Below are 24,408 nucleotides of genomic sequence, written 5' to 3'. Positions count from 1 at the left end.
GTTGGGCTTGCTTTGAGAAATTCAGTATTTGATGTGCCATTATAATGAAATTTTGATATTGTGAGAGTGGTTCTCCTGTCAGCAACCTTAATGCTGGGGCATTTAGTGAGAACATTAAAGCATGATAGCTTTCATAATAACTATGGATCAACCAGAGAGAGATGAATGGAAGTACAGTACAGGGCAAGCCCAAAGTCACGAGTGAGTTTATGCATGAGTTGAATGTTCTTTTTAAAACTCAACCTTTCACAAGCACAAGAAAACTGATTACTTTTTACACCTCAGACAACATTTTGGTTCCTTTCCCTTAAGGAAACAAATGAAGGGATGGCATGCAATAGCATTTAATCTTTAAAATAGAATTCCTTCCGAATGAATTATCATTACATAACAGAAATAGATGGACTAGTGAAAAATCTAATTAGTGAAGCTGGATGCACCACTCCCCCAAGCAGAAAAAAGTAGAAGCAACAAACAAATCAGCACTGTTTACAAGAAAATCTTCAGTAAAAGCTCTCCATCTACTGCCAACAAGAAACCATTTGATCTGTGGATGCAACATCACTAAATCAGTTTAAGAAAACAGAATTAAATGATGAAAATTCTCTTAAGACCATGACAAGGGATAAAAGACAATTCTACAGATTTACCATTAATGTGCTGCTGACAAGCTTGGACGTGGTCTTACAACATTTAGTGCACCTCTCGCTGTAGCCTGTTCACCATACCCAATTTTTATCACAAAACAACTCTCAACCCATTGAGAAAACATTGTACTGGAACATAGAAAATTGTTTAAAAAAACAGTTGCCGTCTGTATACACAACATTGCTCTAATATAGGAACTCTAAGAAGACAATATCACCTCAAAGAAAGAGTTGTAATTTAGACGAAGAAGGAACTGTCTCAGAAAAGGTGCCCGTTGGCTGCCGGCAAGTTTGCTGCTCCGCAAGATTGTATACAGAGAATTTGATTTCTTGTTGAATTCCTGTGCGATCCAGAACAATTATTCTAAAAACACACTATCCAAAATAAAATGGAATACAAAAACTAACTAATAAATTCCCGCTAAATCAAAATCATTGTCTTCTGTAAATTGTTGATTCTACTTTATGAAAAAGCAGCCTATAATCCAATAAAACTTGCCATTATATCCCCTTCTAAATTTAGACATATGGAAAACATAATTACAATGCTAAAAGAATCATATTGCAAGATCTGGAATATGAAGATATATCCGAGATTTCATTTTTCATTATCAGTAAGACACCAAGTGAACCCGAGACACATCTTTTACAGGCATCATTAAGACAAGCCAAATTTCAAAGGCATCAATATAAAGCAACAATATACGCCTTCAGGTGGAAATGAGTGTTACCCACCAAAATGGGTAACCCCATAGGAGAAAACTTTTCTCCTATTTTTGACAACCAGCCAGCAGCCCCTGCCACCCACCATTAGCTGATGATATGCCATATGTCTGCCATTTGTATCAGCCACTTGTTTCTTACCCATCCAGCATGAACACATGGATGAAGGTGGGCTGCCATTCAAAAGGTACTTTGATCATTTTGCAATTGAATGCTTCTACTTGTTTGTTTTTGGGCATTTAGAATGAATTGCGAGGTGATCTGAAAGATTGACAGACCTTGACCGTGATCTTGTTCTCTCACCTTACTTGGGGAGTTAATCTTTGATGCTAGTCTAGTAGGACCTCCCTTAAGGCCCTTTGGGTATAGGAGGGGCACTATTTGGGAAACTCTAATTGAGATATCATAGTTCCATCTTCCCATATGTCATAATTAAAGTCACCGGATTTGTTCCCACCCCCCCCCGCCCCCACATGTCGTGAATCCAGCGTGTCAGACACGATTCTCTACTGACATGTGTCCGATTCGCTGCTAGTGAGTGCCCAAAGTTTGGGATTTGTATCAGGAAGGTGTCCGATTCATGCCCAAAGAGAATTGCAATGTTTGGACACATGTACACCAAATTTGGGCTGCATTTATCCATTTGCATTTGTTGTTTGGGTGTTGTGGGACTGTGGGAGTTACTGACAAAGGGGATAGAGTATTTTGGATAATGGTGATACTCTTAAGGGGTCATCCTCCACACCAGCAGATGCATAGATTACATTGGATACAAAGGAGGAGGATGCAGAAGAGAGAAATTGTGGTACTGATGCTAAGTTTGATGTTGATGAGCTATAGGCATAGCCTATAGCCTGCTGGCAGCAGCCTATGAGATTCTTCCTTCCTGTTCTATGGTTCTGGGTTCTAGTGTCTACCTTGTTTTGTTTTTTCTATTTTCCAAAGGCATTCTTAGTCAGGAGTCCTCACGGCTCAAGTACCTATGCAATATATTTTGATTTTGATGACTTAATGAGAAAACTGCAGTTTATGGTTAATTTCTTGTGTTTGTCCAATGTCAATTTATCGTATTCGTCATTGATGTAGTAGTAAGTGCTAGTTGTAAACTTGTATCATTGATGAATCATGATTGTATGCATAATGTTACAATGTATATGTACGATTGAATTTGTATCATCATGAAAATATGTGTACTATATATTAATCTTTTTAATATATGTATATATATATATATAAAATGTGTCCTATGTGTCATGTTCTGGGGGTTCTACGTGTCCCGTGTCAGACTCTCATATTTGCATATCCTGCGTGTCCTGTGTCCCTGTGTCATGTGACTGAGGAGTCAGGACTTACTATTTAGGACATGATTCAATGTTATGTGTGATTTTAGCGCTTGAAATGATATTAAACATCTTATATATTAGTTTTTTTATCATATTTATGTGTCAATGTATTTATTTTATGTTGTAGATGGTTTAGATATTAAAAAAATTTGAAAAAAAATGAATATTTTTGTACCAAACGATTTTTTCCCGATTTTTTCCCGATAATTCCGATTTTTTCCAATTTGTTCCCCGCGCCGATTTAATCCCGATCACGATTTTCACAACATTGGTTTATTGAAGGAATTTCATAAATAACTTATTGAAGAGTAAGTAGGAAAAGTAAATCAAATGTTGCAGTGATAGAATTTTCACAGTCTTCTCCCATCCATTACCATCATTACTATTCACTAACACCTATCAATTTAAGGGTGGACTAGGGAAGTGTTACTTCCCCTTTGTTGGAATTTCAGTGTAAAAGGGAATTCTTTAACATGATAATTACTTGTGAACATTATTTTGTTTATTCTTATTTTATTAATCTTCTTCATCATGCAATTACCATTAGAATGTAAGAAAGTAAACACAAGAGACAAGAAGACACAAGAGATAGGCAAGAGGCCAAGGAAAAACCCGACCAAGGGGGAAAACCCAACAATCCTTTCATTATAGGGTCATAGAAAAATCCAATTCAAACAATCATTATCCCAAGTGCCATGTTAGCCCTCCAAATTCTGTAAAATGCGCATCAACATGGTAGAATATGTCTAAAGCTTGTATATCTAAAACTCGCGTTAACCTCGGAAATCTTATATCAATCACTAAAGGTGTACCACAAACAACTTATATCAGTCACAGAGGTATGGGCTCAGGAAAACTTATATTATCTTCTCAAGAAACTCACATCAACCAGCAGTATAGCCTCCACAAACTCAAATTAATTCAGATCATATGCCATAGGGAGCTTGCATTCACGTGTCACAGAGAACTCTCTATCAATCCCAGAAAGTAAGTTACAGGAACTTCACATCACTGCTAGAACATAGTAATTGTTGGAAAAGTAACTAGGTCCAGTCTTCATAATTGTCTGTGTACTCATGTCATTAGGTATATCTTATGTAACAAGGAAAAGAAGAAAGAAAAATTATTATTTTCAAGCATGGGTTTCATGCTTCTTTTGATTGGTCAACTAGGTTACGCATGTTTTTCATGCTTCTAGGGTTTGTCATGTCATTAGAATAACTGTCATGCGTCAAGAGAGTCAATATTAATTGTATAAGACCCATTTGGGCAAGTTGAAACAATGTAAAAAAAAAATATTTCGAGTCTAGAAAGTCAAGAACACCTCTAAGACCAAGTAGGCCCAATTCAAGAACAAGTTGGCCTAGAAGAGGCCTATTCGACCACATGTGAAGGGTATATAAAGGAGATGAATTCGATTCATTTGAAGACACTTTTGCAGTTCGATCTCAAGAAAGAAAAAGAAGACAAGCAAAAGACAAGAAGGGAGACCAAGCAAAGGAAGGAAATCTGATTTTTACCTATTTTTGTCCACATGTGAAAAAAATATAGGGTTTCTGCAGTTGTTGTAGGGCCGAGAATTGCAAGCCGAAGTTCTAGATCTGATGTAAGGGACGAAATCTTGTTGAGAGCAGACCTTGTCTTGTCTTGGAGGAGATCACTTGGAGGGATGACTTGGGTGCTTGCTGGAGGTTTGACTTTGGTCTTTGAGTCTTGAACGTCTCATTTTGATCTGATTCTATAAGAAGAGGATGGTTTGGGTTTTCCCCAGTTGTGGGGTTTTTCCGTGGCATGGAGCCTATATCTTGTGTTCTTAGTATTTCGTGATCTTCATGTTTTGATAATTGCTTGATGAAGTAAAACAAAATAATAAAATGCCAACTAATACCACAAGTAATTATCATGTAAGGAGAATCAGTAAGAATCTTCAAATACAATGATTTTCCAAAAGAAATTTTGTATCGTTGCCAAAATATAGACCATAGAAATTTGTATACTGCCGGGATATAGACCACAGGAGATTCACATTTATGCCATAGGAAACTGTCTCAAATAACTTCGTATATAGCTCAAACCTCATCACAAAAGAACCACGAAATTATAGCCAAATGGAGGAGCATGGATGCCAATATATAGTTGATTCCACATATGAAAAGGTGCCTCCTTAAACAAAGCCAACCTGTCGTCCAGGAGGACCGACATGGATATTTGGACAAATACATAATAATTGACAATTCAAATTTCTTTTCCTTTCAAGTTTCCAAATGGGACATATCACAAAATCCTTTTTCTTCTCAAATAAATGAATTCTTCATGCAATTATGAAGACCGAACCTAGTTACAATTTCCAACACTCCCTCTTAACTAGGGAGGTATTCATAATGACTCATCTTGATATCCTCATCTATAAGAAAGGTTCCAGATTGATAATAGTTCCTTTTCCACAGCAAAGGTGCCAACCCAAAAAACATGCTTCTACAGGACTCTAAGTGTTATCTAGGCTACTGCGAAGACACCAATCCAAAAGACATGCTGCTCTAGGGATCTAGGTACCATCTAGGCTACTTCCAAGGTATTGACTTAACAATTACTATTACAGTGATCAAGATACCATCTAGGCTACTACCAAGGTATCTATCACTGCTCAAACTAGCAAGGGTCGTAGGAAGGGATCCTATAGAGCAACTACTAGGTCAAGTAACAACAATGGATCAATAGCCCACTGTCACCTTAGCTAAAGCTCCTTGGTCTTTATGGACTTTCACCGATGGGAGGAGTCTCGATATGAGAAGAATCACTAGAAGGGATAGATAAATGGTAGGATGCAGGGTGATTCCTAAAGCCTATTCACAAGAGAGGCCCAAAAATGTTTTTTTTTTTTTCAATCGAAAAAATGCTTTCTTTTCATTAATAAAAAAATATAGTACATTCACTGAGATTTTTCAAACAAAGTCATCGGTTCTCATGGATTTTTCTGTTTGTACCAATTAGTATCTTTCTACTATTCTCTACCTTACATTTGAGACAAAAAGGTGTGTGTAATCCTCACCTCCAGTTCTACAAAATCATATAAAGCCATCAAAAGATTGATGGATCCAGCATAAACAAGTGCGCCAAAACATAAATAACCATCAAAAAAATGGGGAAAAGATTCCCTATATGGAGTTGATAGATCCAACATTCATAAGTGCGTCCCATACATATGCAGCGAAGTGAAACTTATATGGTTTTGAGTTGATACCCCTCTATGAAAGAAGATCTGCAACTTGTTTCAGTTCTTTGTATATTTGTGTGAATGTAATGCTCTGAAAATTGTTTGCCAGAATTCTAATATGCCTCATCCAGTTGGATAGTATAGCGGGCTGAAGAGAGTGAAATCTGTGACCCAAACTACGATGCTCTTTGCATCTCCATGCATGAAAATTTGTTCCATTCTCATCCAATTGGCGAATATGACGACACCCCAGAGCATTATGATTTCATCTATATTGTTTGTTCCTTGTCCTCCCTTCGACTAGAAGTGATAGTAGCGCCCCGACTACAATATAATGACAACACCGCATCCACACCTTCTCTGTTGGTATGCCCAGCCAAAAAATCCTCTGGGGCATATCCCCTTTATGTCCTTAATTTTGACCTTCCTCTTATTGCACATAACCTTCTTGGGTCTAATAATGGGTTTACTTGCTATATAAGCAAGGTGGATAACTCTCTTTAAGGGGCTAAGAGGATGCCTAGACCTAGGGTTTGAGGAGTGTTACTTGAAAAGAAGTGCCCAAGATCAAGGAATCCTAGAAGAATAGGGTTTCTAAGTGATCTTTGTGAAATTGAAGTTATAATGTAGTGGGACCACAAAGAAGCCCAAGTGGGCCCAAACAAGGTCAAGGGTTTGGATTGGAGCAACAAATGGATGATCTTGACCAAGTTAGGGAGGAGAATAGGATCAAAGGAATTGAATTCTCCTTGGAATTTGAGTGCAATGATCCTAATGAAGCCACTAACCAAAGGACACCTAGGGAAGAGAACGGTCTTCAAGCTAGGGCTTGGAATATCTCGAGATTCCACCATGGGATCGACCTCAAATTTGGAGGACCTCTCAAGAAGACCCCAGCGCATAGTGGATGAATTTTCAAGGACTTTCAATCATTAAAAATGATTTTAAGATGATGCTCTAGGAGGCCTACTAGGTTAGGGCTTAGAAAGAGGAAGAGAAGGTGAGAAGAATATTCTTTCGTGATCACCTTAGGACTAGACCAATGCCTAGCCAATTGGGAGAATGGAATCAAATGAAATCAATGTTTAGATAAGCTTAACTCCAACCAAGGAGTTCCCCAACAACTTTGTATAGCCTAAGTAGCAACTAGGTTATGAAGGGAAATTTATACTTCTTTGTATCGCAAATGATGACTTATCAAGGCAATTCATGAACATTCATGTACCCCTAGGACAATAATTCACCATACTTCAAATGATCATATGAAAAATCCCTCACAAAGACAAGCCCAACAACTTCACATAAACTAAAGAGAAACTACACCAACTTCATGAAAAAAAATATTCCATAGACATTTGTGTTAGAAAATCTGAGTTGAAAGTTAAATGATTTCCCATATTAATGACATTATTTTGTGATGTTTTTATTATTATTAGTTCTTGCAGTTTATCTTTTCTTATCATCAAGACTAATGCCAAGCAACAAAGAAAAGCGTACACAAGATGTAGGCACACTACCAGGGAAAAATGCCCCTCGAGGGGAAAAGCCAGTCACAAATTCTTCCTTCAGTAGATTCAAAAAGATGAAATGACCAAGACCCTTACAATCTAGACCCAAGACATCCTCCATCAAGTCATCCTTGAAACTGTGATAGCACCGAGACCTTGACTGTGGTGAATCCTTCACACTGTGGTAACACTGAATCCTTCACTGTGATGTATCACAGAAAGTCTCCATTGTAATCCACATGAGCTTGTCTTCTACAATTCAACCGAGACTTGTCCATTGTCCTATCACCGAAATGCATCTACTATAGCATCGAACTGAGGTCACTTATCTGAGCTCCTTCCTGCAATGATATCGAAACCATCTCACTATTGTGACACCGAGACTGTGTTATTCCCTTGCTATGATATCTGAACTTCAAACTCAGAGATGATCTGAGCTTCCTGTAATGATACTGAAACTCCCTCACTGTGATTACACCGAGACTTACTCATGTAATATCCGAACTTGTTCTTCTTTGTTATAGCACAGAAATTATCACTCTAAAATCCGAACTTCATTTCTCTGTTTTATGTGAAGTCCTTATGTTGGTATATATAGTAGTTCGTCCATAATAAATGAGCCGACGTGATCATCATAAACAGTTGTGTCTCCATTTTATGGTTAGGCCAACTTGTGTGTTGTTAAGTGAAGCTGACTTGAGGATAATCTATTTGAAGCTAACTTGAAGGAGACTTGATGGAGGAGTCTTTGACCAAACAAACATATAGACTTTGACCCAAATAAATAATCCTAAAGCCTACAATGGAAGCTTGACCTATAACAATTGACCCAAGCATGAAACCCATGATTTAACAATTCAATTAAATCAATAATAAAAAATCGTTTTGAATTCTTTTGACAAATATACTACATTTTGACTTCAAGTACAATTATGAAGACCGAACCTAGTTACATTTTCCAACACTCCCTCTTTGTTAAAATTGGAAACTAGGGCCAAACTCCATGTGGGTCATATTTTTTATGGTAGCTGATATTTTTATTGGATCCCTCTCATTGAGAGGTGTAGGATTGATCTTTCGATTCCGATAAGTATTTATGAAGTTATGAATTTATTTATGTTATGGACAAATTGTTAAGTCGGCCAGCAACTTATGTATGCTCAGAAGCCCAATAGTCATGTCTATTCAACCTCTACGTTTTAGTATAAATAGAAGAGGACTTCAAGTCATTTCAACACACACTTGGATCTCTTCCTCTCTCTACTTGTCTTTGGGTTTTAGTAGGAGGAGAGATCCTAAGGAAAAGTCGGAACTGCCGGAATAGCCGGAAAAGCCGGAACTGCCAGAATAGCCGGAAAAGCCGGAACTTCCGGAAAAGCTAGAACTGCCGGAAAAGCCGAAACTGCCGGAAAAGTCAGAACTGTCGGAAAAGCTGGAAACACCGGAAAAGCCGGAAATACCGGAAAAGCCAGAAAAGCTGGAAAAGCCAGAAAAGTCGAAACTGCAGGGACTGCCAGAAACGTCGGAACTGCCGAAAAAGCTGAAACTGTCGGAAAAGCCAAAAACGCCGGAAAAGCCGAAAATATCGGAAAAGCTGGAAAAGCCGGAAAAGCCAGAAATGCCAGAAATGCCGGAACTGTCGGAACTGTAGGAAAAGCTGGAAATGCCTAAACTACTGAGAACTGCCGAAACATCCGGAGCATCTGTCTCCGAAGGAAGGCAGCATGATGTATGAGATCATGGGTAGCATAATAAGCGGCATGATGATATGAGCATGGGAAGCATAATGATGCATGATGATATGAGCATGAGCAGCATAATGATGAATGAGATCATGAGCATGGGCAGCTTGATGATGAATAAGACCATGGAAGATGCAGCGTGATGAGTAGCACGAAGATGAGAGCAGCTCAATCATCAAGGTTCAACACATGTGACAGTACAACAAGGTGTCACATGGTAATGTGCAACAAATAGACGAGATGCAGCACTACGCTAGGTGAACGAGTCACCTTAGAGAATCAGTTGAAGCAATATGTCTTCAACTAATCTCATGCCGATATCAAAAGTCAAAGTGACTGACTTCTCTTGTAAATGTACTATATCTCTCACTTTCTCTGCTAAACTTTGAAGAACATAAAAGAAGAATTGATCAAGGGTTTCCCCACATTGAGGTTTGTCCCTGGCTAGCGCCACATCTTGTGTCCTCTTGTCTTGTCTTGTCTTCTGCATTTATATTTATGTTCTATCTGCAGTTTACTTTATGCTGATGTGATTGCTAATGTGGAAAAGAAATTGAAATGAACTGCTCTAGCATAGAACATACCTAAAATTAACATGGTATCAGAGCTGAGGTGAAGACAACGCCCAAGCAAGAGTGAAAGAGCAACCACCAAAGACAATAGGGACAAGACAAAAGGATCAATGGGTTCCACATCTCTCTTCTAAGTTCACAAAGGGTGAAGTCGAAGCAGAACATATTATCAGAATGGCGTAGCGGAAGTTTCTGATGGCCCATCTAAAGATCACTTCATTGGGAAGTTCAGATCTAAGGGTGGAAGGAAAGGCGGATGCCTTGGTTGCAATAAGTTCGGCCATTATGCAAAGGAGTGTCCGAAGGTAATGCAAATCATCAAGGAAATGGTCGACTCTTCAAAGAAAGCAAGGAACCCCGAATCACTTTTATGTACCTGATCGCAAGAAGAACCTGGTGTCCATCTCGGAAATGGAAGTCAAAGTTTTCAAGGTGGCACTCATCGATGGAAAGGTACGTGTTTGGAAATAGAATTTTCAAAGATGTTTTTGAGTTCATGGTTGTATCAAATTATAGGAAGTCCACTGGGGACCACGTCCATTGTCACATAGCACCGAAGGTCTGTGAGTCAAATGGTGACAGGGATGCCTGAATTCAAAAGGAGCATGAAAGTACATGTCTGAGATGTATCGAAGGAAAATCTTACAAGGGGACCATTCCCCTCATGTAGCAGGTCCACAGGTCTGGAACAACCCAAGGGGTTTGAGATTGATAATCAGGAATCTCGCATATGCAGGTGGAAGAAAGCCCTCTATGGCTTGAAGCAAAACACCCCGGGCATAGTATGAGAGGATTAATAGCTGTCTGATAAAGCTGAGATTCACTAGGAGTGAAACGGATCCAAACCATCCAAAGGTTGTGGATGATAGACCTCTCATACCAGCACCTTATGAGGACGACCTACTTCTAACAAGTGCAGACCCTCTCATTTGCAGAAGTAAGAGGGAGTTGGATTCCAAATGTGGAATGGTGAACTGCAAGCCTGTGACTACCTCGAGGATCTTAACTTTCAGAAGTTATATGGTAGTGATGTCGGACCAGATTTGGGAAATGCCTCTGAATCTCATAAACTCATTCGCGTTGATGTTCTTGGTGAACTTCCGTCCGAACATATGTTTTGCAGTTAGCATGGTGAGCTCATATTTGGTTGAACCTCACTGGATTGGTGCCAAGAATCTTCTGAGATGTCTTTGGGGCACAATCTCTCATGGATTGAGATACATTGCCAGAAATATGAAACTACATGATTATTCGAATGCTGATTGGGCAGGCAGTGTGGAGGATCACTAGAGCACTTCTTAGTGTTGTTTCTCTTTGGATTCTGCTTCGATATCATGGATGAGCAGGAAGAAAAAGTCGGTTGTTATAAGCACTGCTGAGACCGGATACATATCTACGAGTATGATCTCGTATGAAGCTGCCTAGTTGGGGAAGCTCTTCAAGTGCACTGTTTGTACCACTGTGATTCTCTGTGACAACCAGAGGTGGGATTCGATTATTGAGGAATCCCGTATTCGACGATTGCTCCAGCAGATAGACATCAGATACTACCTTATCTGGGATATGGTAAGTCTATGAGCAAGGAAGCTCCATCGCTATGAGATGATGTACAGGTCGCTACACTTTGTCTAAGCCCCAGGGGAAAGATCAAATTTGTGATTTTCCCGAACGACTTGGAGTCGTCAAGAGACCCTTGTACAAGGGTCCTGCATGTTGTATACATTGAGCTCTGGGGGCTTGTGGTTCTTACTGGAGCAACATACGACCACAGGGTGACTCACCCTCCCCTGGTGGTGCACATTGGGATAGGATGATTCGCTCTCCTGTGGACAGGATGATCCGCTCTCCTATGGACAAGATGATTCGCTCTCCTGTGGACAAGATGATTTGCTCTCCTGTGGACAAGATGATTCGCTCTCTTGTGGGACAAGATGATTTGCTCTCTTGTGGGACAGGATGATTCGCTCTCCTGTGGACAAGATGATTCGCTCTCCTGTGGACAAGATGATTCACTCTCCTGTGGACAAGATGATTCACTCCCTCGTGGGACAAGATGATTTGCTCTCTTATGGGACAAGATGATTCGCTCTCTTGTGGGACAGGATGATTCGCTCTCCTATGTAGGCTCTCTTATGGGACAAGATGATTCGCTCTCTTGTGGGACAGGATGATTCGCTCTCCTATGTAGCAGGATGATTATGATTAATTCTCCTGTGAGGTCTGGATGATGTGTTTTCCATGACAATTGTGTAGCAAGATGATTAATTCTCCTGTGAGGTCTGGATGATGTGTTCTCCATGACGATTGTGTAGCAGGATGATTAGTTCTCCTGTGAGGTCTGGATGATGTGTTCTCCATGACGATTGTGTAGCAGGATGATTAGTTCTCCTGTGAGGTCTGGATGATGTGTTCTCCATGACGATTGTGTAGCAGGATGATTAGTTCTCCTGTGAGGTCTGGATGATGTGTTCTCCATGACGATTGTGTAGCAGGATGATTAGTTCTCCTGTGAGGCTTGGATGATGTTTTCTCCATGGCAATTGTGTAGCAGGATGATTAGTTCTCCTGTGAGGACAGGATTGATTAAGTTCTCCTATAGAGGCATCCTACCCATGCAGTCTGGGACTCATGGGAAGTACCTCTCATCTGATCAATGAGCAAGGAAATGAGGATAGGGACCATAGTAGTACTGATAGATGCATCGTTGTATCTACTGTACTCCCTATCCTAGGAGGGATCAATGATACTCGTTTGGGACCAGTGGTAGGAGTTGTACCCACTATGACACTGACTTCGGGTCGGTTGAGGACTGGTCTGGGACCAGTGGTACATACTTTGAGACTGACTTCGAGTCAGTAGAGTATTGATCTGGGACTAGTGGTAGGAGTTGTACCTACTATGACACTGACTTTGGGTCGGTTGAGGACTGGTCTGGGACCAGTGGTACACACTCTGAGACTGACTTCGGGTCAGTGGAGAATGGTATGACACATTCTCGATCAATTCTTCTTCTTCATGGTTCAGCAGAGCTAAGTTGAGCAGAGCAGAGCCAGCAGAGCTGAGCAGAGCAGAGCCGAGCCAGCAAAGTTAGCAGAGCCGAGCAGAGCCAACAGAGCCAGCAGAGCTGAGCAGAGCAGAGCAGAACGAGCAAAGCCAGCAGAGCAGAGCAGAGCCAGCAAAGCTAAGCAGAGCAAAACAGAGCCAGCTGAGAAGAGCTAGCAGAGCTGAGCTAAGCAGTGCAGGGCACTGATAGCAAGGATAGTACAGTTGGACATATGGATCAGTGGATGGAGTTCTCCCTAGTTGAGAGGGAGTGTTAAAATTGTCAACTAGGGCCAAACTCCATGTGGGTCATATTATTTATGGCAGATGATATTTTTACTGGATCCCTCTCATTGAGAGGTGTAGGATTGATCTAAAGATCATCTGATTCCGATAAGTATTTATGAAGCTATGAATTTATTTATGTTATGGACAAATTGTTAAGTCGCCCAGCAACTTATGTAGGCTCAGAAGCCCAACAGTCATGTCTATTCAACCTCTAGGTTTTAGTATAAATAGAAGAGGGCTTCAAGTCAATTCAACACACACTTAGATCTCTTCCTCTCTCTACTTGTCTTTGGGTTTTAGTAGGAGGAGAGATCCTAAGGAAAAGACGGAAAAGCCGAAACTGTCGAAATTGCCGGAAAAGCCGGCAAAGCTGGAAAAGCTGGAACTACCGGAAAAGCTGAAAAAGCCAGAAATGCCGAAAAAGCCGGAAAAGTTGGAACTGCCGGAAAAGCCGGCACTGCCGGAAAAGCCAAAAATGCCGAAAAAGTCAGAAATACCGGAAAAGCCAGAAAAGTCGGAACTACGGAACTGTCAGAAAAGCCGCAACTGCCGGAAAAGCCAGAAACACCAGAAAATCCAGAAATACCAGAAAAGCCAGAAAAGCTGGAAAAGCCGGAAACGCTGGAACTGTCGGAACTGCCGGAAAAGTCGGAACTACTGGGAACTGCCGAAATAGTCGGAGCATCTGTCTCCGAAGGAAGGCAGCATGATGTATGAGATCATGGGTAGCATAATAAGCAGCATGATGATATGAGCATGGGCAGCTTGATGATGAATAAGACCATGGAAGATGTAGCATGATGAGCAGCATGAAGATGAGAGCAACTCAGTCATCAAGGTTCAACACATGTGACAGTACAGCAAGGTGTCACACGGTAATGTGCAACAAATAGGCGAGATGCAGCACCATGATAGGTGAACGAGTCACGTTAGAGAATCAGTTGAAGCAATGTCTTCAACTGATCTCATGCTGATATCAAAAGTCAAAGTGACTGACTTCTCTTGTAAATGTACTATCTCTCTCACTTTCTCTGCTGAACTTTGAAGAACATAAAAGAAGAATTGATCAAGGGTTTCCCCACATTGGGGTTTGTCCCTGGCTAGCCGCCACATCTTGTGTCTCTTGTCTTGGCTTGTTTTCTGTCGATCGTTTAATGTTCTATCTGCACTTTACTTTGTGTACATGTGATTGCTAATCTGTGGAATATAATAAGAAAAAGAAGTAAACTGTTATAAGCATAGAACATACCATAACTTAACAGAAGTCGAATTACATTCTGGACATTGTCATTGCGTAGATAGGAGCCGAGATCTCCTGTAGAATTGATAACAATCCCGGGCATAAGAGATGGTGTAATTGTCTAGCATTGTTTACCATTGGCTATAAGGCTATTCGTTGACTTGTATAAGTCTCCGAGATCTTCGAAAGACTGAAGACCTGTACATTCTACAGTGGTAAGGATAGCATATATCTACAGAATTCGATTCTACCTAAAACTAGTAAGCCGACCTATGGTACCATTGAAGAGGTACGTCTATTGTGGAAACTACAGTAGTGTAATTGGAGTCATTCTTGAAGTTTAGCTCTATTAATTTTTAAAGGTCTACTCCCAAGGCACTATTTTGAAAACCCAAACTCTAGGGTCAGTGATTTATTTGGTCACATTTAGATGAGGGGAAGCCATAGTGACAACATTTTACAAGTAAATTCTTGACAGTCTCAGCATTTGGCAAGGCCAAGAAATTCTTTGAATATTGTTTTTGTGGGACCTGTGTAAGTTGTATATTGGCAAGCAAAGTAAACTACAGAAGGTGAGGTCACATGCTTGTGACAACAATATCACAATAGATTGTTGACATTCTTTGTGAGGATATTTTTTGTATAGGAAGCATTGATAGCTATTAGTCTTAGTATTGTGTATTTCAAGATGGAACATAGTTAAATTTTGAGAGAGACATCCGTCCAAATAAAGTGAGTAGGGTCTCTATGGCAATCATATACTTGAAGAAAGGTTCTCGATGAACAAATGAATACAATGAAGAATATCTCGAGTTAATGCACACCTTAAGGCAGAACAATGAAGAGACCATGGCATTCAAAATTGCAAGCCACCATGACAAATGTATGTAACCATAAGGTATGTATGGCATATTTTTAAGGGTCCAACATGAACTGCTGTAGGGTGGCTTTAGGGTTTGCTGTTAAAAGTTTGCTAATAAATCCCTAGTCGCATTGAAACTCTAACCCCATGTTCCCTCATAAGGTTTGTGTATCATCTAGGGCTCATGCATACGGTTAAGACTGACAAGTTAAACATGGATCCATTAGTCTAGGGTTGACACTGGAAAACCCTAGGAGTCCATCCTCTAACTCTCCATAGTAACCCTAGATTAAAAATTGATATCATGCTTTTTGTCATTATATACTTTGCTTGGGTGTGCTTGTCAAGGAATTCTGCAGGTATAGGAAGTAAAGGAAGAAGGATGAGCAGATCCTCAATTTTTGGCAAGCATGATGGAAGGAGGGAACTGTAAGAACCCTTGGACACTCTAATATTGTGCATGCCTGGAAGAAAAGAATCAGTAGCAGTTACAAAAGGATTCATGAACTTGATATTTAACTGATGACATTTCATCCTGTTAAGTTAATGTAGGGCATGTAGTTGCATTGGTAGAACTCATGCCATCATGGTTTGCAGCATGTAGCATTTGAATATTTTTTGATGTATATTCTGGCAGTCATCTAGCTGGTATTGAAAATTATGTTGCAATGTTGTGAACGGATCACGTATGAATTCTCCCTTGTGATGTCATGGAGTGATTTATTCTAGGAAGAATGAGCATGATGATATCATTGTTATTGTCTATATGTTTTTGGAGCAGGTCTCTTAGGAGCTTGCTGGTTCAGTTGCAACATAATGAGATGGAATGCAAAATTATGTGACTGGTTGAAGCATGATATTTCGCTGATGACTCTGAAGAGTGAAGAAAGACGATGACGCTGATGATGACATGATACACTTTGCATGATCTTGCTATGTGAAGAATGTGTAATAGTCATGAGGTGATTCTGGTGGGTTGTTGCCTTGGCACTTGGTATGAAGGAGCTACCATATACCACGATGACTGATGTAATAGCAGGTTGCAGATGGTTCGATGATCATGCCCCATCAATCACTTTCCTGATGTTCAGAGGGAGCTATGTTCCAACTCGATGATGATTGGTTTGAGACATGACAAATGCAAATTGATGATGTGGAAAGTGATGATGTATCCTGTGTTGATGATAATACTGCATATAGAGAGCTCTGTGATGTTCAAAGAAAACTCGCACATGTGATGATGATGATAGAGCCCTGAGAGCTACTATCATAGTAGTTGATGACGGATATCTCTCCCTATTTGAGAGGGAGCTCCTCCCTGGTTGAGTGGGAGTGACAGACATGGCTCTCTGCTTCATGTGTCATGCACTAGACCAAGACTAACAATTGTAAGCCTTAGTGAAGGCCATGAGGAGAGAATGGCATTCGAAGGATTGGGTAAGCATCTGAGACAGATACTCCTTGAGGATTTGGTATCCAAGATAGGTAGTCTAGTGACCGACACTCTTTGAGGATCAGACAGAGTATCCAAGACAAAAGTGGTCGAAGAGGATTGATATTCTTTAAGGATTGGGAATCCAAGATAAGAATAGTAATAGAGGGACATACCTGGTGAACATCTGGGTGGGATATGTGCTCTGATAGGTAGTGTGTGTTCCACGTAAAGCCTCCCAACATTGTGATCTGACCTATTGAGAGATAAAGCTTGTTAGTCAAGGCCTTGCTATGTTAACAATGCTGGACATTGATCATAATGTGGATGCTTACGATGGCTTACCAATCTGAATCTTCTTATGAGAATGTTCCAATGGAAGTACTGTCCTTGTACCTGTTGTCAGTGATGAATACCTCCCTAGTTAAGAGGGAATGTTGAAAATGTAACTAGGTTTAGTCTTCATTTATCATACTGGGTCATGACTTGATGATGTACTCGTCAAAAGAAAATGTAATTATTGATGTACTTGTCAAAAGGAAAAAGAAAATAAATTATTTGTAAACGAAAAATATTGTTATTTTAAGTAGGTTTCTTGCCCAACTTGTTGTAGTCCTAGGTCAAAGCACCCATTCAGTTCTCTAGGGGTCTTGCTGACAAGTTAAAGGGTTAAGGTCATGATGTGCTAGCCCTTGGAGGGCTCATGTATCAAAGAAGGAAAATCATTATTGTAAATTTTAATGTCTAGAAGCCTCCAAGTGATGGGTCAGCCAACTAGCTACAAGTGGGACTAGAAGGGCCCAATTTGTCCTCCATGAAAGCCTATATAAGGAGACTCGTCCTCCTCATTATAAGATAAATCCAAGAAAGAAGAATTTATTTGATCCGATAAAAAGAAGGAAGATTTGTCCAATGGAATTTTGGAGGCCATCGAAGCAAGGAAGATGTGATATTTCTGTTGGCATTGCTTACACGTGCGAGTTCTTGGAGGAAGGCCTAGGGTTTCCTCAGTTTGATCTTTGCAGAGAATTGATTTGGGGTTTGGTTGGCTCATCACTTGGTTTGGCTTGGGTATTGGTCTTGGAAGTCTTCATTGGACAAATTCTATAAGAAGAGATTTTTTTTGGGTTTTGCCACTTGGGGTTTTGCCCTGGCTTGAAGCCTACTTTTGGTGTTCTTGTGTTTTTCTTGATCTTCTTGTTGGCATTTGTCTTGATGTCAAACAAAAATAAAGAGTGAAGTTAATATCCTAATCTAATGCACAAGAAAATGTCAAAGATATAAGAGAAATCAATTTAAATGAAGCCCTAATTCTTTGCCCTAGATTTCTCAACACTAGATACGAACAACAAACCCTAAAAATCAAAAGACTAGGGTTTTATCATAATACTAAAATAGCGAAATACATTATGACAAGGGTTGATTCAATTACCTTAACAATATAAGAATCTTTATGATTCTATAGCAAACCCTAGATCTGAGAGAGTTAGTAATATAGAGAATTTAAATATAAAATGATCGAACCTTCTTATATGATGAAGACCTGCTATAAGTCTTGTAATCTTACACATACCTTGAGTTGCTCCTTTTACAAACCTTGTAGAGTTTCCTATTGAAGAGCTCCCTCCGCAACAAAGCTTTTTTCTTCTTTGGAGTCTCCTTCTAAATCTAGTCATAATCCTTATTGCAAGTATTCTTTAGAGTATACCTGCAAACTTTCTTTCCAAGGAAAACACAAGAGAAATGATTATAAAATGAAGCTAGACATATAGAGGAATTCAACAATGAAAAGGAAATAAAGAATAGGATACTTATCTTTTTTGAAAAAGGAAGGAAGCTCCCTTTTGATCTTACATTAATCTAGTCTTGTGAGGGATTCCTTTAGCTCATCAAAACAACTCAAGAAATTTCTAACAGAACATATTAAATCTATAAGCCCTCTAAATGAAAAGGAAAGATTGATCCTAGAGTCAAACATAAGAGAAACTCTACAAGAATTGAAACAATAACCTATACTACAAGTAAAGGATATATGAGACTTAATAGCATAAGTCTTTGACTTCAGAATCCTTACTTTTACACTTATTTGGAGGATTATCATCGGTAGCGACTATAGCTTGGTCCCTTTCTCTCTTCTTGTTCTTAGGATTATCGGGGCATTGATTTTTATAATGTCCCATCTTGTGACAATGATAGCATTATATTTTAGAAAGATCAATCTTCCCATGATTTTTCTTTGACCCTTTAAACTTCTTATTCCCTCCTTTCTTCTTGAAATGAGCAGAGTAGGCATTTGAGGTATTTTCTTTATCTTCTTGCTTACTTCCTATGAAGGAAAGATGAGCTTATTCTTGAATACAGGTAGATCACATTTCTTTGAAGAATGGAGAATTCTTCCAACTACTAATTCCAGCTACCAAGGCATTCCAAGACTTTGGTAGTCTTAGAAGGGTAGGAATCACAAGTTTCTTTTCAGAGACTATTTCATCAACTGCTTGTAGTTCATCTCTTATACGGACAATTCTTACAAAATAGGAAGATACAATATCATCGTTGGTCATTTGAACAGTTCGAAGTTCATTCTTTAGATTCGCCACTTATCCAATATTCTTGATTGTAAATAACTTGGAGAGAGCATCACACATTTTCATTGAATAATCTTGCGTGGATATGTAGGGAATCAAGTTGTCTTTAACTCCATCCACAATTAGGTTCATGAAATAATGTCATTTTCTTCGCACTTCTCTTTTCTAGCATCGTCTGTAGGTTCTTTGATTTTTCCTTGTACTAATTCCAATACCTTATTCCTTGCAAGGATGAGGTCCATCCTTGTTTTCCATGCTCTAAAGTTAGAGGCTCTTTGAAGTTTGTTCTCAGATTTCATTGATGATGCCATAGGTATACTTGTAAATGTCACCTGTACCAGGTATCCTTGAAGGCTTCAAAGGTTCTCTTCTTATAATAGACTAGTATATGATCTTCCCAAGACTTCCTTCTTTCTATCAAATGGTTTTCTTCAACAGATCTTCAAGCTTCCTTTTTCCTTTTATTTTCTTCAACAGATCTTCAAGCTTCCTTTTTCCTTCTCCTTCACCTTAGCTCTGATACCATGCTGGAAAATCAGAAAGGAAGAAGTATTTTGTTATTTTGATAATTACTAGTGATTTCTTAGCAATCTTATTAACTTCTTTTGTCTTCTTATCATCAAGCAACTACCAAAACATAAATGCATCAAGATCAAAACAACAAGGACACAAGATATAGGCTCTCAGCAAGGGAAAAACCCTCCTAGGGGAAAACCCAAAAATTCTCTTCCTTTCCTTTAGAACCAAATCAAAAGAGATAACCAAGACGTTTGACCATGACAAAGACCTCCTCCAATCCACCAAGTCAGTCTCCCAACATAGTCCTTCTAATCAACTTCTTCAATATTGCATCAATACTGCATCAACCAAAATTTCGGCCCTATTGCATCAGAATTTTGGCCTTACTGCAGATCTGCAATTTCGGCCCCTTTCAGCAACCCAGAATCTCGCACGTGTGAGGGAAAACAAGAGAAAAATGAGCTTCACTTCTTTGTTAGGGTTCCTCTTCTCTTCGCTAGGGTTTTTCCTTCTTCTTTTTCCTTTTGACAAGTACATCAATAATTACATTTTCTTTTGACGAGTACATCATCAAGTCATGACCCAGTATGATAAATGAAGACTAAACCTAGTTACATTTTCAACATTCCCTCTTAACTAGGGAGCTATTCATCACTGACAACAGGTACAAGGACAGTACTTCCATTGGAACATTCTCATAAGAAGATTTAGATTGGTAAGCCATCCTAAGCATCCACATTATGATCAATGTACCAGCATTGTTAACATAGCAAGGCCTTGACTAACAAGCTTTATCTCTCAATAGGTCAGATCACAATGTTGGGAGGCTTTACGTAGAACACACACTACCTATCAGAGCACATATCCCACCCAGATGTTCACCAGGTATGTCCCTCTATTACTATTCTTATCTTGGATTCCCAATCCTTAAAGAATATCAATCCTCTTCGACCACTCTTGTCTTGGATACTCTGTCTGATCCTCAAAGAGTGTCGGTCACCAGACTACCTATCTTGGATACCAAATCCTCAAGGAGTATCTGTCTCAGATGCTTACCCAATCCTTCGAATGCCATTCTCTCCTCATGGCCTTCACTAAGGCTTACAATTGTTAGTCTTGGTCTAGTGCATGACACATGAAGCAGAGAGCCATGTCCGTCACTCCCACTCAACCAGGGAGGAGCTCCCTCTCAAATAGGGAGAGATATCCATCATCAACTACTATGATAGTAGCTCTTAGGGCTCTATCATCATCATCACATGTGCGAGATTTCTTTGAACATCACAGAGCTCTCTATATCCAGTATTATCATCAACACAGGATACATCATCACTTTCCACATCATCAATCTGCATTTGTCATGTCTCAAACCAATCATCATCGAGTTGGAACATAGCTCCCTCTGAACATCAGGAAAGTGATTGATGGGGGCATGATCATCAAGCCATCTGCAACCTGCTATTACATCAGTCATTGTGGTATATGGTAGCTCCTTCATACCAAGTGCCAAGGCAACAACCCACCGGAATCACCTCATGACTATTACACATTCTTCACATAGCAAGATCATGCAAAGTGTATCATGTCATCATCAGCATCATCGTCTTTCCTCACTCTTCAGAGTCATCAGTGAAATATCATGCTTCAGCCAGTCACATAATTTTGCATTCCATCTCATTATGTTGCAACTGAACCAGCAAGCTCCTAAGAGACCTGCTCCAAAAACATATAGACAATAACAATGATATCATCATGCTCATTCTTCCTAGAATAAATCACTCCATGACATCACAAGGGAGAATTCATACGTGATCCGTTCAAAACACTGCAACATAATTTTCAATACCAGCTAGATGACTGCCAGAATATACATCAAACAATATTCAAATGCTACATGTTGCAAACCATGATGGCATGAGTTCTACCAATGCAACTACATGCCCTACATTAACTTAACAAGATGAAATGTCATCAATTAAATATCAAGTTCATGAATCCTTTTGTAACTGCTACTGATTCTTTTCTTCCAGGCATGCACAATATTAGAGTGTCCAAGGGTTCTTATAGTTCCCTCCTTCCATCATGCTTGCCAAAAAGTGAGGATCTGCTCATCCTTCTTCCTTTACTTCCTATACCTGCAGAATTCCTTGACAAGCACACCCAAGGAAAGTATATAATGACAAAAAGCATGATATCAATTTTTAATCTAGGGTTACTATGGAGAGTTAGAGGATGGACTCCTAGGGTTTTCCAGTGTCAACCCTAGACTAATGGATCCATGTTTAACTTGTCAGTCTTAACCGGTATGCATGAGCCCTAGATGACACACAAACCTTATGAGGGAACATGGGGTTAGAGTTTCAATGCGACTAGGGGTTTATTAGCAAACTTTTAACAGCAAACCCTAAAGCCACCCTACAGCAGTTCATGTTGGACCCTTAAAAATATGCCATACATACCTTATGGTTACATACCTTTGTCATGGTGGCTTGCAATTTCGAATGCCATGGTCTCTTCATTGTTCTGCCTTAAGGTGTGCATTAACTCGAGATATTCTTCATTGTATTCATTTGTTCATCGAGAACCTTTCTTCAAGTATATGATTGCCATAGAGACCCTACTCACTTTATTTGGACGGATGTCTCTCTCAAAATTTAACTATGTTCCATCTTGAAATACACAATACTAAGACTAATAGCTATCAATGCTTCCTATACAAAAAATATCCTCACAAAGAATGTCAACAATCTATTGTGATATTGTTGTCACAAGCATGTGACCTCACCTTCTGTAGTTTACTTTGCTTGCCAATATACAACTTACACAGGTCCCACAAAAACAATATTCAAAGAATTTCTTGGCCTTGCCAAATGCTGAGACTGTCAAGAATTTACTTGTAAAATGTTGTCACTATGGCTTCCCCTCATCTAAATGTGACCAAATAAATCACTGGACCCTAGAGTTTGAGTTTTCAAAATAGTGCCTTGGGAGTAGACCTTTAAAAATTAATAGAGCTAAACTTCAAGAATGAATCCAATTACACTACTGTAGTTTCCACAATAGACGTACCTCTTCAATGGTAGCATAGGTCGGCTTACTAGTTTTAGGTAGAATCGAATTCTGTAGATATATGCTATCCTTACCACTGTAGAATGTACAGGTCTTCAGTCTTTCGAAGATCTCGGAGACTTATACAAGTCAACGAATAGCCTTATAGTCAATGGTAAACAATGCTAGACAATTACACCATCTCTTATGCCTGGGATTGTTATCAATTCTACAGGAGATCTCGGCTCCTATCTACGCAATGACAATGTCCAGAATGTAATTCGACTTCTGTTAAGTTATGGTATGTTCTATGCTTATAACAGTTTACTTCTTTTTCTTATTATATTCCACAGATTAGCAATCAAATGTACACAAAGTAAAGTGCAGATAGAACATTAAACGATCGACAAAAAACAAGCCAACACAAGAGACACAAGATGTGGCGGCTAGCCAGGGACAAACCCCACAATGTGTGGGGAAACCCTTTGATCAAATCTTCTTTTATCTTCAATAATTCAGCAGAGAGAAATAGTACAATAAATTTGATTCATATCAGCAGTAGCAAACCCTAGATCAGCAGCATACGCATTAGCGACTTCATTATCAAACTAGGGCAGACCATATCTCACAAACCGACCGTCGGATTGACTTCATTCCACCACCAAAAGTTTCGGCTTCCAAAGGAGGTTCAGATGAACCTACAACGCAGTTCAGATGAGGAGATCTTCTAGGCCACGCAAGTCAATCTTTACTTCTGCAGTTGCAGCTTCAGTTTCAGCAGTTTCCGGCTTCAAACTAGGGCAGTCGATATCTTGCAAACCGTTCGTCGGATTGACTTCATTCCACCACCAAAAGTTGCGGCTTTCAGAGGAGGTTCAGATGAACCTACAACGCAGTTCCAAAGAGGAGATCTTCTAGGCCACGCAAGTCAATCTTTACTTCTGCAGTTGCAGCTTCAAATTCAACAGCTTCCGGCTTCACATGTGTGAGAGAGAAACCCATTTCAGCGCAGTAGAGAAGAGACTCATTTCTGTGTAGTAGAGAGAGAGAGATGTGATGAGATGAGTGAGTCCAAATGAGGAAAAGTCCTCTTATATTTATACACAACGTTGGTGGGTGAATAGATGCGACTGTTGGGCTTCTGAGCCTACATGAGTTGTAGGTCGGCTTGATAATAATTCCATAATCAAAATAAATTCATATCTCCATGAATACTTATCGGAATCGGACGATCTTTATATCAATCCTACACCTCTCGACGAGAGGAATCTAATAAAAATATTATCAGCCATGAATAAGATGACCCACATGAAGTTTTGCCCTGGTTGCCAATTTTAACACTCCCTCTCAACCATGGAGAACTTCATCTGCAATCCGTCTATCGGTCGTTACTATTCATCCATCAAATGCACTGCCCTGTACAGCCTGACCCTTGCCCTGCTCTGCTCTATTCTGCCTGTTCTGCTTCGTCTTGTTCTGCCCTGCACTGATCTGTACTGTTTTGCTCTGTTCTGCTCTGCTCTTGCATTGTTCTGTTCTGCTCTGCTTTTGTCCGAATTATAAAGAAGAAGAAATGATCGAGGATGTATCATACTGACCCAAAGTCAGTCTTAGGGTATGTACCACTGGTCCCAGACCAGTCT

General features: G+C 39.7%; 1 protein-coding gene across 1 annotated transcript in view; it reads right to left on the bottom strand.

Moving 5' to 3' along the window:
* Window positions 1-214: 214 nt before the first annotated feature.
* The window catches only part of LOC149151459 (gamma-tubulin complex component 4-like), a gene marked incomplete at its 5' end in the record, with an annotated part of 418,255 nt that continues 394,061 nt past the window's right edge, over window positions 215-24,408 (bottom strand). Inside the window, 3 exons of the mRNA XM_089443166.1 lie at window positions 215-547; window positions 651-715; window positions 866-988. Of these exons, the coding sequence (XP_089299292.1) occupies window positions 653-715; window positions 866-988 (186 nt within the window). The remainder of the gene's footprint in view (window positions 548-650; window positions 716-865; window positions 989-24,408) is intronic.

Source organism: Pinus tabuliformis, chromosome 9, assembly GCF_031772625.1.
Source record: "Pinus tabuliformis cultivar Carrire ecotype Pingquan chromosome 9, CPIR1, whole genome shotgun sequence".
NCBI lineage: Eukaryota > Viridiplantae > Streptophyta > Pinopsida > Pinales > Pinaceae > Pinus > Pinus tabuliformis.
Note: the sequence above shows the minus strand (reverse complement) of the source record. Positions and strands in the feature narration are given on the sequence as shown.